Here is a 15,045-nt window from a genome sequence, read left to right on the forward strand (position 1 = left end):
GCTTTCATGAGGGGGGCAGTGACTGTGAATGCAAAGTGATTTTATTCAAACTGAATATCTAAAATGCAGTCATAGTACAGTGCACCCTTAATGTCGGATATCAGCACCTTTATTGAACAGTGAGCTGTGCATTTAAAATGGTTTCTTTTCGAACCTTTGAAGGAGAATAGACATCAAATACCGGTTGCATGTTTTCTTCTTTTTAATTATGCGTAGGACATTACTACACATGGATTTCCACGTGGTATTCACCTACAATCGCTTAATAATTTATGACAATTTTTTCTCTCACCTGTTTCAGTTTCAACAGCTGAGCAATGGCTATGACGTCAAAGGTCCTTATAGTTCACATGAAGCTTGAGAAAAAATGCGATATAATTGCTGCTCCTTCCTTTGTTGTGTTCCGGCTCTTAAGGAAGGCTGCTCTAAGGTTGTAATAAATTAAAACGATGAACCAGCGATTTTATCGCAGGTTTTCTTGTGCTTCATGTGAACTGTATGAAACTTTGACCTCATAGCCATCACTCGCCTGTCGAAACCGATACCGGAACTGCTGCGACAAGAATTTCGATTATAAATTATTTAGTGGTTGTAGGCAAATACCACGTGGTGATCCATGTGTAGGAATGTCTTACGCATTCTTACAAAAAGAAAACGCGGTATGAAAAGTTTGTCTATACTCCTTTAAAGGTCACATACTTTTTCATAGTCTGGTCTTGCTGCTTTGACACCGTTCTCTTTAATGACTGATTCAGGTACACAAAACTTTTGGTCAGCTTTTGTATTTGTACTTTCAGGCAGTTTTCTTGTTTCTGCTTAATTTATGCTCAAACAGAGTGTCATCGGACACCTGATCTTGTGATCTTGTGCACAGGTTTATGATAGTGGCACCCACCAAGCAGCAGATGCGTTGCCAGACATGGATTCGTCGCCATGTGCCCTATGACAGTCCCATTGTGGTAGCAGATGTCACTTCAATGTACACTGCCATCTGCATCATGGGCCAGCGGGCACCAAACCTCATGTCGGAACTAACTGACACCTCACTCACCTCGAAAGACTTTCCTTTCTTCACGTGGAAAGTGAGTGGTATGCTGCCTAGTTTTTGTATGCACTGCTGAGTGATCTTTCTTTCTTGTTGGCGCAGTTGGAAGCAAATAGCAAAAGTAGGGAAGTAAGAATGATTTTCAATGGGCTATTGCTTTGTTTCATTCAGGAAAACATGCACTCAGTGGTGGGATATATATAGACAGTGTTGTGAAACCTGACTCAGCTTGCCCTTTATGATGCTAACTTCATGACTGCACTAGCTTTGTAATGAGGGCACAGTAGTAGAAAACGAGGTCTAAGATCTGTCCACAGATAGTAGAATTTGTAATGCTGTGCAGGGTAAAGATTTTACAGGCGCGTGATGTAACAGGTGGCAGTGGGGAATTACCATTTACAGTCAGTGTGGGCATTACCTATGTGGTGCTTCACACAGTTGTAGTCAGTGTATGTGCGTTGTGTTGCGTTGCTGCGACAAATTTTCAGTGGCCTAGCGAAACGTTCAGACTACTCGTAAATAATTTTATTTATTATCTGTGCTCATAGTGGCTGTGTTTTCATTGATTGAATCTACTTCATAGAAAGGCCTTGATTGCTTCAAGCATGATTCCTTGTCTGAGTGGCTGGCATTTTATCCTAGAAGTAAAAGAAGTGCATGTATTTTGCTGAATAGAACTGTAATTGTGAAGATAAAGGAGTGAGGTCAGCAAACATACTGTTATGCACACTGTACATAGCAATTCTTACTATAAGATTGTTCAGTAAAGTAAAGCTACTAATTTTGTTGGTAAAGCTCGTTAATTCAAAACTCGATAATTCGAATTTTCGGATAATTCGAACTACACTACTTGGTCCGGCCAAGCTTCATAGAGATCTGTGTATAAAAAAGCCCGTCAATTCGAAAGCGAGTCGGTTCCGTGACGGATAATTCGAACTACGCGCCACACGCGCCACCGCGTCTGGGCGGCTTGGCACACAGCATGTGGCCAAAAAAAAAAAAAAGCACCTCCTCCGCATAGTTAGAGGCTGAGTACGTCCTAAACGGGGACAGAAGATGGAACTAGATAAAACCTTGGAAGAGTGGGTACAGCTTAAATGGCGCCATCACTGGCGCGGCGGCCGGCGTGGCGGCACCGGAGGGAATGGGTTGGCGACCGCGCTGGCGGCTGCCTACCCTCTTTTCCGCGCAACCTCCGGAACTCGCAACTAAATGCTCGTTAATTCGAGCCCTGTTAATTCGAAAATACGGATAAGCACTGTCAGCGCGGCCCCAGCCAACGCCCATGAAGGCTATGACTTCGGAGGGGCGCTACAAATTACGAGCGAAAAACTTTTTTTTTTCTTTGCGAGTGTCGTCCATGCTTCCACCCATCGGTCGGTCGCCAACGGAAGCACACGCTCAGCCGCGAACAAGACGCCGGCACAAGCGCTGGCACTCTGCCAAGTTCGCTTCCCCCTTGCTGGAGCTAACCTCGAAAGTGATGTTATCGCTGCGCAGCATCTTGGCGCGCCGCCAAGAAATGCGTTGGGGGGGGGGGGGGGGGGGGGGGGGCGTGACGGTGCTGAAAACGAGGCTTGCACAACCGAACAAGCGCTGGCACTCTGCCAAATTAAGTTTGCTTCCCCCTTGCTGGAGCTAACGTCAAAAGTGATGTTATCGCTGCTCAGCATCTTGGCGCGCCGCCAAGAAATGCGTTGTGGGCCGTGAGGGTGCCAAACGGAGGGAAGCGTTAACGACTGACGCTTTTTTTTTTTTTTTTTCAGATTATTAGGCAAAAATCGGGGTGGGTGGGTTCATTATGTGAGTGGGTTCGTTACGCGAGTAAATACCCTACATACACCGTAATGCAAATGGTTCTTGTCGGTTTTTCGCTCCCATTCGATAATTCGAACATCGGATAATTCGAACGTTTTTCCCGGTCCCGTGAAGTTCGAATTAACGAGCTTTTACTGTACTGTATAGGAGACCAGGTTAATGGCTCTACCCAGTGCTGTGAATACTTGATCACTCCAGTGGTAAAAAAAATAACACTGTTCAGCAGATGTCTACTTTGAGTAATTGGTGGCACACTCCGGACACCTGAGGGTGAAATTTCTTGGTGCCTTTTTGTACATTAAACTGCAGCCAGGCAGTGAATGGAGTGGACAGAGTTGAGCTGTTCTTCTCTTGTCATGGTGTAGCTTGGGATTTCAACTCTCCACTTCACAAAAATGGTCATGTGCTGCCATGCCCTTATAAAGCTTGTGTTCTATGGCATATTTGGTACACATGGCATGGTGCGTTATTCATAAACAAGTGTCATAATTTCCAGAAGCATGGGTCATAACTTGTGTGCAACACGCACTGATAGTCATATTTTCAAGAGTTATAGCTGCTGGCTGTAGACAGTAGTGTTTTGCTTTTTCATGTATTCGTGTTGCTATTTCAGGAGCTTGACATTGGCTTGGCAAGTGGAATCAGAGTTTTCCACATGACTCATACAGGAGACAGAGGATGGGTTTTATATATACCTAATGAGGTATGGAATGTGCAAGTAGCATGCTCTTCAACACATGCCAGTCTTGGGATAGAATGTTTTATTGCTTTTAAGCACACAGTCTATGTCTGTTACTCAAAACCGATTTTTAATTGTCCTGTACAGTTTGTTCTACAGCTTTTGTTTAGTTCAGGGCATAAAAAGCCATCGAATCATTTTTCGTTTATTTTTCTAAAACATTTGTTGGGTAGTAAGTAGTATGCAGTAAGTAGTATTTACAGTTTAAGAAAAGAAAAATTTTCTTCTCAACTGTAATAATATACCATACTTGCATTTTTGGTTTGGTTTATGGGGGGTTAACATCCCAAAGTGACTCAGGCTATGAGGGACGTCGTAGTGAAGGGCTGCAGAAATTTCGACCACCTGGGGTTCTTTAACGTGCACCGACATCGCACAGTACACGAGCCTCTAGAATTTTGCCTCCATCGAAATTTGATCGCCGCGGCCAGGATCGAACCCGTGTTTTTCGGGTCAGCTGCAAAGTGCCATAACCACTGAGCCACAGCGGCTTGCATTTTTGTAACACGTGTTGCTCAGCTTACACGATGCCTGACATCTTAATACAGCAGTAATTCTTTAAGTTTCCTTGATCTGCAGTTCCTTAAATTTTAGTCTGGTCAGCCCTTCTGTCTGAAAGAAAAAACATAACAGTGCTGTTACAAAAAGTGGGTTATAATGCTGCATTACCGTGCTGGTTCTGATATTTCATGAGTAAAGTGCATTTATTTGCTAGCTGTGAGCTGTAGTATACAGGCAAAATATGTAAAAGAACATTTGTTGAGTGTACTGTTACAAAAAGCTCATAAAGTTCTCAAATCGTCTATAGCGTGAAGGTTGCCAATTGCCGTGCTTAGAAGTGACCACCTTTCCTACTGCACCATATTTTTTTTTTTTTTTCAGTATGCTCTTCATGTCTATGATCGAATCCTTGAAGTGGGGCAGAAATATGGCATCCAGCATGCTGGCTACTTTGCCATGCGAACACTTCGAATTGAGAAGTTTTTTGCCTTCTGGGGAAAGGACCTGGATTGTACAACAACACCATTTGAATGTGGACGAGCCTTCAGAGTCAAGTTTGATGTATGAAAATTTTATCTCAGATTTTTCATTTTAAATGGTGCTCTACTGTGTTCCTATAACACAGATAGTGACTTGAGATGACCTTCTTTCGCTCTCATGAAGAAAAATAGATTTAAGTGTCTGTACTTGGTTCACCAGGATTTTCACAAAGTGCCTGGCGAGCTAAGTACAGACTCTTTCTGTACTCCTCGTACAAAGTTATGCACAGTGTATTGCTGTTGTGCTGCCACTCTCAGTAGTATACTGATCCATGCATGCACGTGGTAGAGTGCACTGTCATGTTGAATTGTGGCACTGGTGACCAGTGCATTTGTGAGTCATAGAAAGGGTGTTTTGTTACTCTCGCATCACTCAGCATTCTCTTTGCACTTGTTCCCGCTGCTTCGTTCTCTTCATTGTGGTTGATATGACCGTAAAAAAAAAAAAAAAGGCAACCTGTTACGGTGTCTCAGTGGCCTCAAACCTTAAGCCTTAAACCTTGTATGGTTTAAATTAACCCAGAGCCCTTTATGACAGCATGTGTCATAGCCCAGGTCTAGATTTTGCAGTTAAGAATGAATTAATTGAATTTAATCAAAATATACAGGGTGTCCCAGCTAACTTGGACCGAGATTTATAAAAAAACTAAGCGTTCTTCAGAACTGAAATCACGTGGATGTTGTTAGGGTTTATCTAAAGTTACACTACTATTTTTTTCGGTCCTCCTATTTGAATAATTAGTCGAGATAAAAAAATTAACTTTTTAAATATAACTTGAAATGTTCAGGCGTCAATAGAAAAGTTGTGGAGCTCCACAAATATTGCCCAACCCAGGCACTTCATACGAGATAGACTTAGCGTGGCCGTTTTTATTCGGGAAAAACAAAAGCCCGCGGAGTTTAAAAAATACCACGTGACAGCGCGCGCTCCGTGAGCCCGGATGCGCCGCGATTACAGCCCTCTCAAACGTGCTTTGCAAAAAACATCACTCACTTCGCGCCTTTCGTGCTGCCCAAGACAGAGCTGCACGTAGCACTTGGTTCCAAGATAAGCGCCAGTGGGTTCGGGCGGCAATTGAAAGAAAGCGTGGCTCCTTTTCTTCAGCGTAATTCACACGACGTTATCAGGCTTGTTATATGCGTCTTTACTTGTTGGGGTCTTGCTCCCGAATTCAAACTCATGAGATTGTCATCGGTCATCCGCATGCATTCTGGTAACGTGACAGCGCAATTATTGCTGCAGAAACAGGAGCCGTGCTTTCTTTCAACTGCCGCCCGTACCCACTGACGCTTATCTTGGAACCAAGCACAACGCGAAGCCCTGTCTTGGGCAGCACGAAAGGCGCGAAGCGAGTGATGGCTGTTACAAAGCACGGATGAGAGCGCTGTAATCGCGGCGCACTCGGGCGCACGGAGCGCGCGCTGTCACGTGGTATTTTTTAAAGTCCGCGGGCTTTCGTTTTTCCCGAATAAAAACGGCCACGCTGAGTTTATCTCGTTGGAAGTGCCTGGGTTGGACAATATTTGTGGAGCTCCACAACTTTCCCACTGACGCCTATATGTTTCAAGCTATATTTAAAAAGTTAATTTTTTTATCCTGACTAATTATTCAAGTAGGAGGACCGAAAAAATAGTGCTGTAACTTTAGATAAACCCTAACAACATCCACGTAATTTCAGTTCAGAAGAACGCTTAGTTTGTTTTTACTCCGCTGTTCGAATTTCTTTTGATCACGCTTTTACCTTGGTGGTAAGAAAAAGACATTACAGCTGTCCTATAATGCATCACAGATAACTCTAGCATCTTTTTGCTACTACCAAGGTAAAAGCGTGATGAAAAGGAATGTGAACAGCAGAGCGCCTAGGCTCCGCTCTGTTCGCGTTTCTTTCCATCGCCCCTGTATATTCACATAAGTGAATATTGTGGGGTTTAGCCAGTTGACTTTATTCTGATAGTCAGTTAAGTTTGAAGACAGTGGAATACAGGATGGCTTGAAGGTGACATGATAATGACTTATTAGATAGCTTTGAACAGTTGAAGTTTAAAACGGGTTAACACGCAGCTCAGTTTTGTGGCTTGGATTCTACAGGTTTAAGGTATTTGTCCTGCAAGTGTACAAAACTAAATTATTCATAAGTTTTATTAATTTGCCTCTTCTATTTGTTAATTTATGTTTATCTGTTGTTAATATTGTTACATGCTAGGGGGGCTCATTTATCTTAGGTACAGGGCGCCTGAGGCTAGCTTGGTAATTGCCGAGTCCAAGTGTGAGTGCTGTGTCTGTGTTGTTTTTATTGTCTTTAGCTGGTTTGGGCTCTACCTTCTTCATGGGTGTCACACTTTCCCCTTGCGCAGTCGAAGCCAGTGGGTTGAGTCTGTCAGTTTCACGAGAATGGCAGGGCTTCAAACGGGCAGCGTGAGTCACATAACTTTTCGCCAGATTACAGCCACTTGCCATCTTGCACGCTGTGCGATAATTAAAAGGACACTGAGGACAACCAACTTCTGTCCTTAGGAAGAATTGATTCTGTGGCTTTTCCTGGCTATGTTGATATTTATCCAGCTGCGAAAGATACATTTTTTGCTGAGAAAATTGGATTTAAAAATTGCGACCTGCACTCCGAAGAGGAGTAATGTTGTTTGGGAATGGATAGCAGTGTAGCCTAGCTTCAAAGATCTGCACGCAAAAAATTGTGTTGGCACGCCGCAGTTTGCTTGTGAAAGTGGCTGGTGACGGTGACATATTTAATTGTTTACCTTTGCTAGCTGTTAAAAGCTCTGTTTTCAGTGAAAGTAGCGTCTTTGTCTTTATAATGCAGTAACCTATTCAATAGATATAAGTCAGCTTAAATTTGTCTTCAGTGCCCCTTTGAATTTTCTGGTGTTGTTAAGGGTAATGTAGGGTCCATCGAGACAGCATTTTTTGGGATAAACGGCATTTTCTGATCGGTAGCCATAGCCTGACGAAATCACAAGGGATGTAGGTAACAGGATGGTGGTGGGCTGCAGCAGTGGCGTCAGTGGCAGAGCCACCCCTCCTGCTCAGCCGGCTATCTACTTTGGCTGTTGCAGGTTGGTGCTTTGAACCTTGTGGGCTACCACTTATTCTGTATTTCGAAGCTGCCACGCTGCTACTGCTGCAATCTGTGTATTGTAACTGTGAGAGTGAAATCTATTCCTCATGCAATCATGCCGACTGTTAGTAAAGAGTTGACAAGCGTGTTTGAAGATCTGAAGAATGAAATCAAGGCAGACTTGAAAGCTTTCAGAGTTTCCCTTGAATGAGACATCTGCTCCGAACTAACGGACCAAGACCAGCCTAAAATTTATAGACGAGAAGTGTGACGATATGAAAGTCGGTCTCAAAAAAGGCTCTTGATGAAAATGAGCATCTACGAGAGACAAACATAACATCACAAGAACGCTGTGGATGGCTGACAATGCAGACTAAAATGCGCGAGGAACGCATAGTGCAGTGCGAGAAGTATTCGACATGTGCTAACATAGAAATCAAAGGTATACCCATGGAACTGGAGGAGAACCTGGCTGAAATCATGACGAAAATTGGTGATGTCATTGACTAAGACATCTCGACCTCTGACCTTGACGCATGTCATTGTGTACCTGCCTATGGAGACGCATCTGTATTTAACATTGCAGCCTAGTTTGTCCTGTGGAGAAAATGCGATGCTGTCCTTCAAAAAATGTGAAGCGAAAAGAACCTGTCTCGTGATGAACTTCGATTGACAACAAAGGCATCTGTGTACATAAATAAACATTTATGCCCTGATCGCAAACGTTTGTCGGCACAGGCAGTCGCCAAGAAACATGAGGCAAATTGGAAATTTGTTTTGGTCCGTGGTGGCCAGATCTACGCATGATATTTGGAAAGGAGCAAAGTGCTAAAAATTTCGACCCTTGCGGATGTGAACAAAATGACTTGGGTAATTCATTTAATTGAATGCCACCCTCGAACATGGACGTATATCAGTTGCTTGCTCCAGTGGCATTAAGGCTTGCTCAGGAACACAGCCTCAGGGTTTTTCATTTGAACTGGCAACCTGTCAACAACAAGAATGACAAAGTACGGGCACTTTTTGACTCTTAAATTTTCTTTTGAAGTAGTAGTGTTTGCCGAGACGTGGTATCATGATGAAGCGAACTGCTTAGTTGTACATGGCTACACACAATTTACCCTAAATAGACCTAGCCGAAGAGGTGGCAAAGTTTAAATCCAAGTTCTGAATCCCCGATCAGTCACAGAGGTAAAGCAGTTTATTTGGTCTACTGCAGACTATGAAATGCTGACAGTTGAATATGACTGCGAAGTATTCACTGCATTATACCGTCCCCCAGATGGCAGTATCGAAAAGTGCCTGTATGTGCTTGAAAGTCTCCTTGATTACATGTCCACCAATCAACAGTCGCTGGTCCTAGCTGGCGACGTGAACATTGACATGCAAAAAGTCTCTGTCCCACAAACAGAACTTATGTCCCTCTTTGATGCTTGTGATTTTTCAAACCTTATCAATGCGCGCACCCGCACAACCTGCTCTGTGTCTTTCTGCATATCATGGCCACTAATTGTGAAATTTCTCTTGCAGAGGTTGGCACACTTTTATTAGACATAAGCGACCACTGTCCAACATTTGCCTTCATGTATGCTTTGAACATTCATTGTGCCATCCCAACAGTTTTCAATAGCTATTAGCACATAGATATAACTCTGGAACACTTTCGAGCTGAAATGTCAACAGCTAGATAGGATGACATGACACGCTCAAAAGACAGAAACGATGCGTACAACATTCTGGTTAATAAAGTAAAATTTGTTTATGAGAAATGCTTTTTGGTTCAACGACATCAGTACAGAAAGCTAGAAAGCCAGGAAGAATCGAGGAGCTACTGCACAAAATAAAGGTTAAAGAAAAACTGGTTGCGCAGTTCGTTATACCCTGTGACTCCTCAAAATTAGTGAAGTTTAAAAAATACCATTATCACCTTAAGCGAGAGCTGAAAGTCGTGAAGGTTAATTTCTACAGCATTTGCACTTCGATGTCTGGAAAAAATGCAAGCACAAAATGGTAGCAACTTAATGAATTCCTAAATTGCAACCCCAGAACTCCTGTCATTTCTACTGGTGTCCATAACAACAATCGCATCAAAAAAGCGAATGTAACTGCTAACTCACAATTCCATGAAAAATGCCTAAATTCGCTATTTTTCGCGGAATCACGAGGAAGTAGGGGCCCTACTGTCAATGCTAAATATTAGTATTTCTGGTCAATGGGTGTGCACTTTTTCTTCCCATTGGTGACCCCATATAAAAATGGACAAAGCTGTAAAGAACAAAAAGAAGTCATGCGCATTTATCATTTAGCCTTGTGTCACTTCCACTGTTTATTTAGTTCAATAATGGAAATGGTTCCATCCCATTAGGTTGTTGTTATTCAAAATGTTTATTTTTTCCTTCACAGAAATATAAATAAGGAAATAAACAAACAAATTTGATATTAGTGGAATGAATGCTATCGAAATCTGGGGCTGTTGTTTTAAAATCAGGTTTTGCATTGCTGGCATTGTCTCTTCTCTGGAGGATCTTTTACCAGTTATCATTTAACTCTAGGCTTGTGTTGATACTCGTTTTGTTGCAGCAGAAAAAATATATATTTATTGTTAGCATGCAAAAAAAATAATATGGCAGCCACCACAAATGTTCTTATAAGTGAACGGTGTGAGACTCACAAAAAAAAAAATGAATGGAAACAATAGTCTGTGCTATCTGCTTGTACATTCTTGTGTCTATGTGTCTCACAGAATTCACTTATATTGATTGTAACCAATGGTCCGGTTTGATTGTAACCAGATTGATTGTAACCAATGGTATTGATTGTAACCAAGTGGTTTACTTGGCCACTAGTATGCAAGACGCTGCTATTTAACTTAAGGTTTACATCTTTTTTTCCTTGAAAAGGCTGTTTATATATACCTTGCTCAGAGCAATTACAAGAAAAGAGGATGCTTTTCTGCTTGTGGGTTGGGGCAGTGCAGATTTCAGACTTTCTGTATGTCTGCACTTTTTTTTATATTGTGCCTTTGGATCATGCCTTTATTCTTTGCAGTACATGGCCTGCTTTTGGGTTAAAATGATGGCATGTTTAAGTTAAAGCCTTAAGTTGAAGTTCCTTTTAAACCTCTGTAGCTGTACTTCCTTTTATTCTTGTTTATAGAAAGATTTTCTTGGCAAGGAAGCTCTGCTGAAGCAGAAAGAAGCAGGTGTGACACGACGATATGTACAGCTACTTCTTAAGGAGCATGATCCTGACTATGACCCATGGCCCTGGGGTGGAGAGCCTATATTGTTTGAGGACCGCTGCATAGGCATGACTTCTACTACTTGCTATGGCTTTACGCTTGGTGGACAGGTAGGACTTGTTAACCAACTTTCTGGTGGAATGCTAGTTTTTTCTGAAGTGTGATGTGAAATGAACCAAGGGTGGCATATTTTTCGATCCCAGTGCTTATTTATTGGAAAATGTGCCAGAGCAGTTTGCTATGTGTGTTTTCATTTGAGTTGAACTGGGTTACAGTTGAACTTCAGTATACAGGGTGTTTCACCTAAGACTTTACACAATTTTTAAAAATCGGCTTTTTCAGCTAGAAGAGTGCTTTTTCCTTCATAGCATTGTCAGCGGTGTAGTACATCAGAATGCAGCTAAGATGTGCTAACTAGGAGGCTGGTTAACTAATATTGCATAGTTAAATTTTTAACTATGTGCCACTGAAAGATGGCACAGTGATGGCATTGGTGGAACTGCATCCTGCTATCTAATCAGACCTGTAAATCTTGAATCCAGGGTTTTCGTAAAAACTATAACTTAGATTCGAGTAAATACAGTAAAAATTTGCTTCTGGCCAAAGTTTTGTATATATATATATTTTTATTATTGGGCAAGGCTCTGCAGTTTTGGTTGGTACGAAACCTCTGCATGTTGTACATAAACATCAGCAGCCATTCTGAAATCTAGAAAAAGGACCACCACTCAGGCAGTTCTTGTTATTTGTCTACATAATGTTTGCAGGCAAAAGTTAGTGGAACCCGGAAATGGTGTGCAGAGTATAGTGTTTCATTCTAGTCAGCCTGTCTATGTTTTTATTCCCCTTTGTTTATGGCCACGGGTTTGCTTGCAAACATGAGAATGGAAACTCAAGCTAAAGCAGGCTTGAGTTTCATGAGCTTCACAACAGCTTAGCAAAGCTGTGTTTCATTTTTGTGGCTGATGTGGTGGTGATCAAAGTGCAGCGACAGCACAGCTAAAGAGTCTCGTCTAACGTCGCTTGTGTCATGTGGTGGCAAGCATAGTAGTAACAAGAAGTGCCCTCTATGGCCTCCAAGCCTGCACCACACCATAAATTGGGCAGCCTGCATGCTTGCACTGTAGCAGTCTTGTGGCTTCTTTTCTCCAACTTATCAGCCCTTGTCACTGTTCTACATGGTCTGTTCTGAAAGTAGTAGGACTCATTTTTTTAAACAAAATCTATTCAAGAGAATAGTACAAACGATTACAATTTTTCAAGGTAGCACCCTTCCGCACCTACACGCTGCTGCCAATGAGATTTACAGTTTTCGTACGCCTCCAGGAACGCCTGGACCGGAATGCTGTTTAGCTCTCTCGTCACGGCCTGTTGAACCACCTCTACCGATCCGTGATGTTTCCCCTCGAGCGTCAATTTTATTCTCGGGAATAGAAAAAAGTCTGGCGGGGCCAAGTCGAGGCTCTAGGGGGGCTGAGGCAGCGTTGCCGCCTTGTGCTGGCCAAAAAATCAGGGTCCTCATTCACATGATGAAGAAAATCCTACCGGTTGGCCTTTTCCTCCTCTGACAACACTCCCGGCACCAACTTCGCGCACGCTTTCCTCATGGTTAAGTTTTCTGTCACAATCTCAAAAACTTGGGTTTGAGGAATGCTCAAGTCATCAGCAATCATTCTGACACTCATTCTACGATCACTGTTAAGTAAATGTTTCACTCGCTACACATTTTCGTTGGTCTTGCTGATCGAAGGGCGTCTGGAGTGGTCGTCTTCCTCCTCTCTTTCCTTACCTTCTCGTAAAAGCTTGTGCCACTCAAAAAACACCTGATCTACCCGTGGAAGCGTCACCGTAGGCCTATTTAATCATGTTGTTAGTCTCTTTGCCCGTTTTACCCAGATTTACTCAAAATGTGATCGTGTATCGCTGATCCAATAAACGCTCGACGATTCTGCGTGACGAGACGTTTCGACAGGGGCTCGCAGTACAAGCGACCTCCTCTCTTCAACGGCCGAGAGCCGACTGCCGATTTTCCCCAGCATTCCCAATATCCCCCTTCAACGATCCTGCACGCGCAGACCGCCTCTCGTTTGCCCGTTCGCCCAGGAAAAAACCAGTCCTACTACTTTCAGAACAGACCCTGTATATGGCCTTGTCTCATAACTGCTTTCAATTACATCCAGAGCACTGCAGTTGCTTAAATATGCTGTATTATCTACTGTGATTTGATCTAGAAATGCATGTTACAGACGCCAGGTGAGCTGATGAAAGGCAACTGAAGACATGAATTCATGTCGTGGATTTGTAATGTGACATCCAGAACACGAATGCATGCTAGCTTGTGCAACTTTTGTTCCTTGTCCATCAAATTAATGATATGAATTTTTGAAATGCTAGCAGGAGCATTGTTTTCGGAGCGTAGAATATATTTTTTTTCTACTAAAACTAGAAACCTCAACACATTAAGGTCAATGACTGGGCAAAGTTCTTGGCTGTAAATGGAAATTTGTTATATTAAAGTATCATTGCATATGAAGCAGAGGTGTTTGAAATTGTCTAATATTTCAGAAGTTGGTATGTGAGCAGTAAGGGGTAAAACAAATATATGAGGACACATCTTATGCAATAGCTCCATTGTGTCAAAATTTATGGGTGGCAAGACATCAGAAAATTTGTTTCCCCTCACAGTGACAGCATTATGGGGCCATTATCTTTGCAAAGAGTGTCATTCAAATGATGGGAATGCTGGCCAAAGAACATTTGCAAATTAGAATGTAGTTGACTTAGTGGAAAGCAGTGAACTTTTCTCTTCTGCTCCACAGCCATAACTTTAGCAGTGGCTCTAGTAGTTGCACCAAGTCAAGTTGTGTGGTGTCAGGTAATGAGTGTGGACATTAGCTGCATGAATAAGTGAACGGAGCATAACTTGAAATGACATGGCGCTAACAGTTTGTTCTGCTATGATAGTTTGTTCTGTTTTGTGTTCATCGGCTGGCTATTGAATGCATCTTGAAATACTGCAGGCATACATTTTTGCTGCCTTTGTTCTGTTTTGTATTCATCAGCTGGCTATTGAATGCATCTTGAAATGCTGCAGGCATACATTTTTGCTGCCTTTGTTAAAGGGACACAGAGCAAATTGAAAGTGGGCTGTATTGATAGAATACAGCATATTCTAATGAAAAAGACATGTTATCACTCTTAAATTTATTAATTCCTCATGCTATGTTGCACTAAGAGGCTTTCCTTTCTATTTTTTTGTGGTTTTCTATCATGAAGCTCAAGCTTGGAGCTACTATTCTTTCTTTTCTTGTCGTGGTATCATGTCGGTGTTGTTAACTTTTTAGTCAGCCATACAAAATACAGGTCCTTCCAATATGAAAGGGAACAAAGTTTGAAGATGCAATTAGTGATTACTTAATAACTATATGTGACAAGCACACTTTTTCCTGTTTTCGAACTAGTTTTCCTCTTGGTGTATATTATCCAAAAGTCATATCCAGCTTTAGTAGAGAAGTAACCAGAAAATTTGTATTTTTGTGCAAACTGGTTGCTCCCTTTCATATTGGAGAAACTTATACAATGCCTTTCATTAGTCTCTACGATAGTCAGTTGCCACATTTTCTGCAGGTCATGTAAGGTATTTTCTGCTGTTGCATTACTCGTAGAAATTGTGGGAGAAGTATGACAATTCCCTTGCCCTTTTTTAAAAACAAGGCTTTCGTGGAGGGTGACGTTCTTAATTATGCAAAGGTGACAGGTTGAATTTCTGTCTGTGGTAGCAAAAATGCAAAAATTTTATATGCTGTGTTGGAGCTCATACAAGGCCATTCCTATGCTGTAAGTGAACAATGTGGTACGAGCATTATTGGAGCTTTTTTTTTTTTTCACTCTGTCAAAATTTTTGCTGTTGTGGAAAACAGTTTGTGTGCATGGAACTGGTGAAGAGGAGGAACATTAACCAAATGTAGCATTAAATTACGAAATCTTTTGTTTCTTTTGACAACCTTCTTAGACTTAATGTTTGTTATCTTGGTTAGGTGAACATCACAAATTTTTCTTAACAGTCTGCACTTTTTAGTTGTATTTAC

At 42.0% G+C, this 15,045-nt stretch overlaps 1 protein-coding gene across 2 annotated transcripts in view; it reads left to right on the forward strand.

The window, feature by feature from the left end:
- Positions 1 to 15,045, forward strand: part of LOC149352731 (pyruvate dehydrogenase phosphatase regulatory subunit, mitochondrial) — a 78,308-nt gene that overhangs the window by 59,199 nt on the left and 4,064 nt on the right. For both annotated transcript variants that reach the window (XM_089581947.1, XM_089581948.1), the window contains 4 exons: positions 875 to 1,082; positions 3,477 to 3,566; positions 4,485 to 4,664; positions 10,873 to 11,067. In XM_089581947.1, the coding sequence (XP_089438073.1) occupies positions 875 to 1,082; positions 3,477 to 3,566; positions 4,485 to 4,664; positions 10,873 to 11,067 (673 nt within the window). The remainder of the gene's footprint in view (positions 1 to 874; positions 1,083 to 3,476; positions 3,567 to 4,484; positions 4,665 to 10,872; positions 11,068 to 15,045) is intronic.

Source organism: Amblyomma mixtum, chromosome 3, assembly GCF_055824585.1.
Source record: "Amblyomma mixtum isolate Tamu chromosome 3, ASM5582458v1, whole genome shotgun sequence".
In the NCBI taxonomy this organism is placed as follows: Eukaryota; Metazoa; Arthropoda; class Arachnida; order Ixodida; family Ixodidae; genus Amblyomma; species Amblyomma mixtum.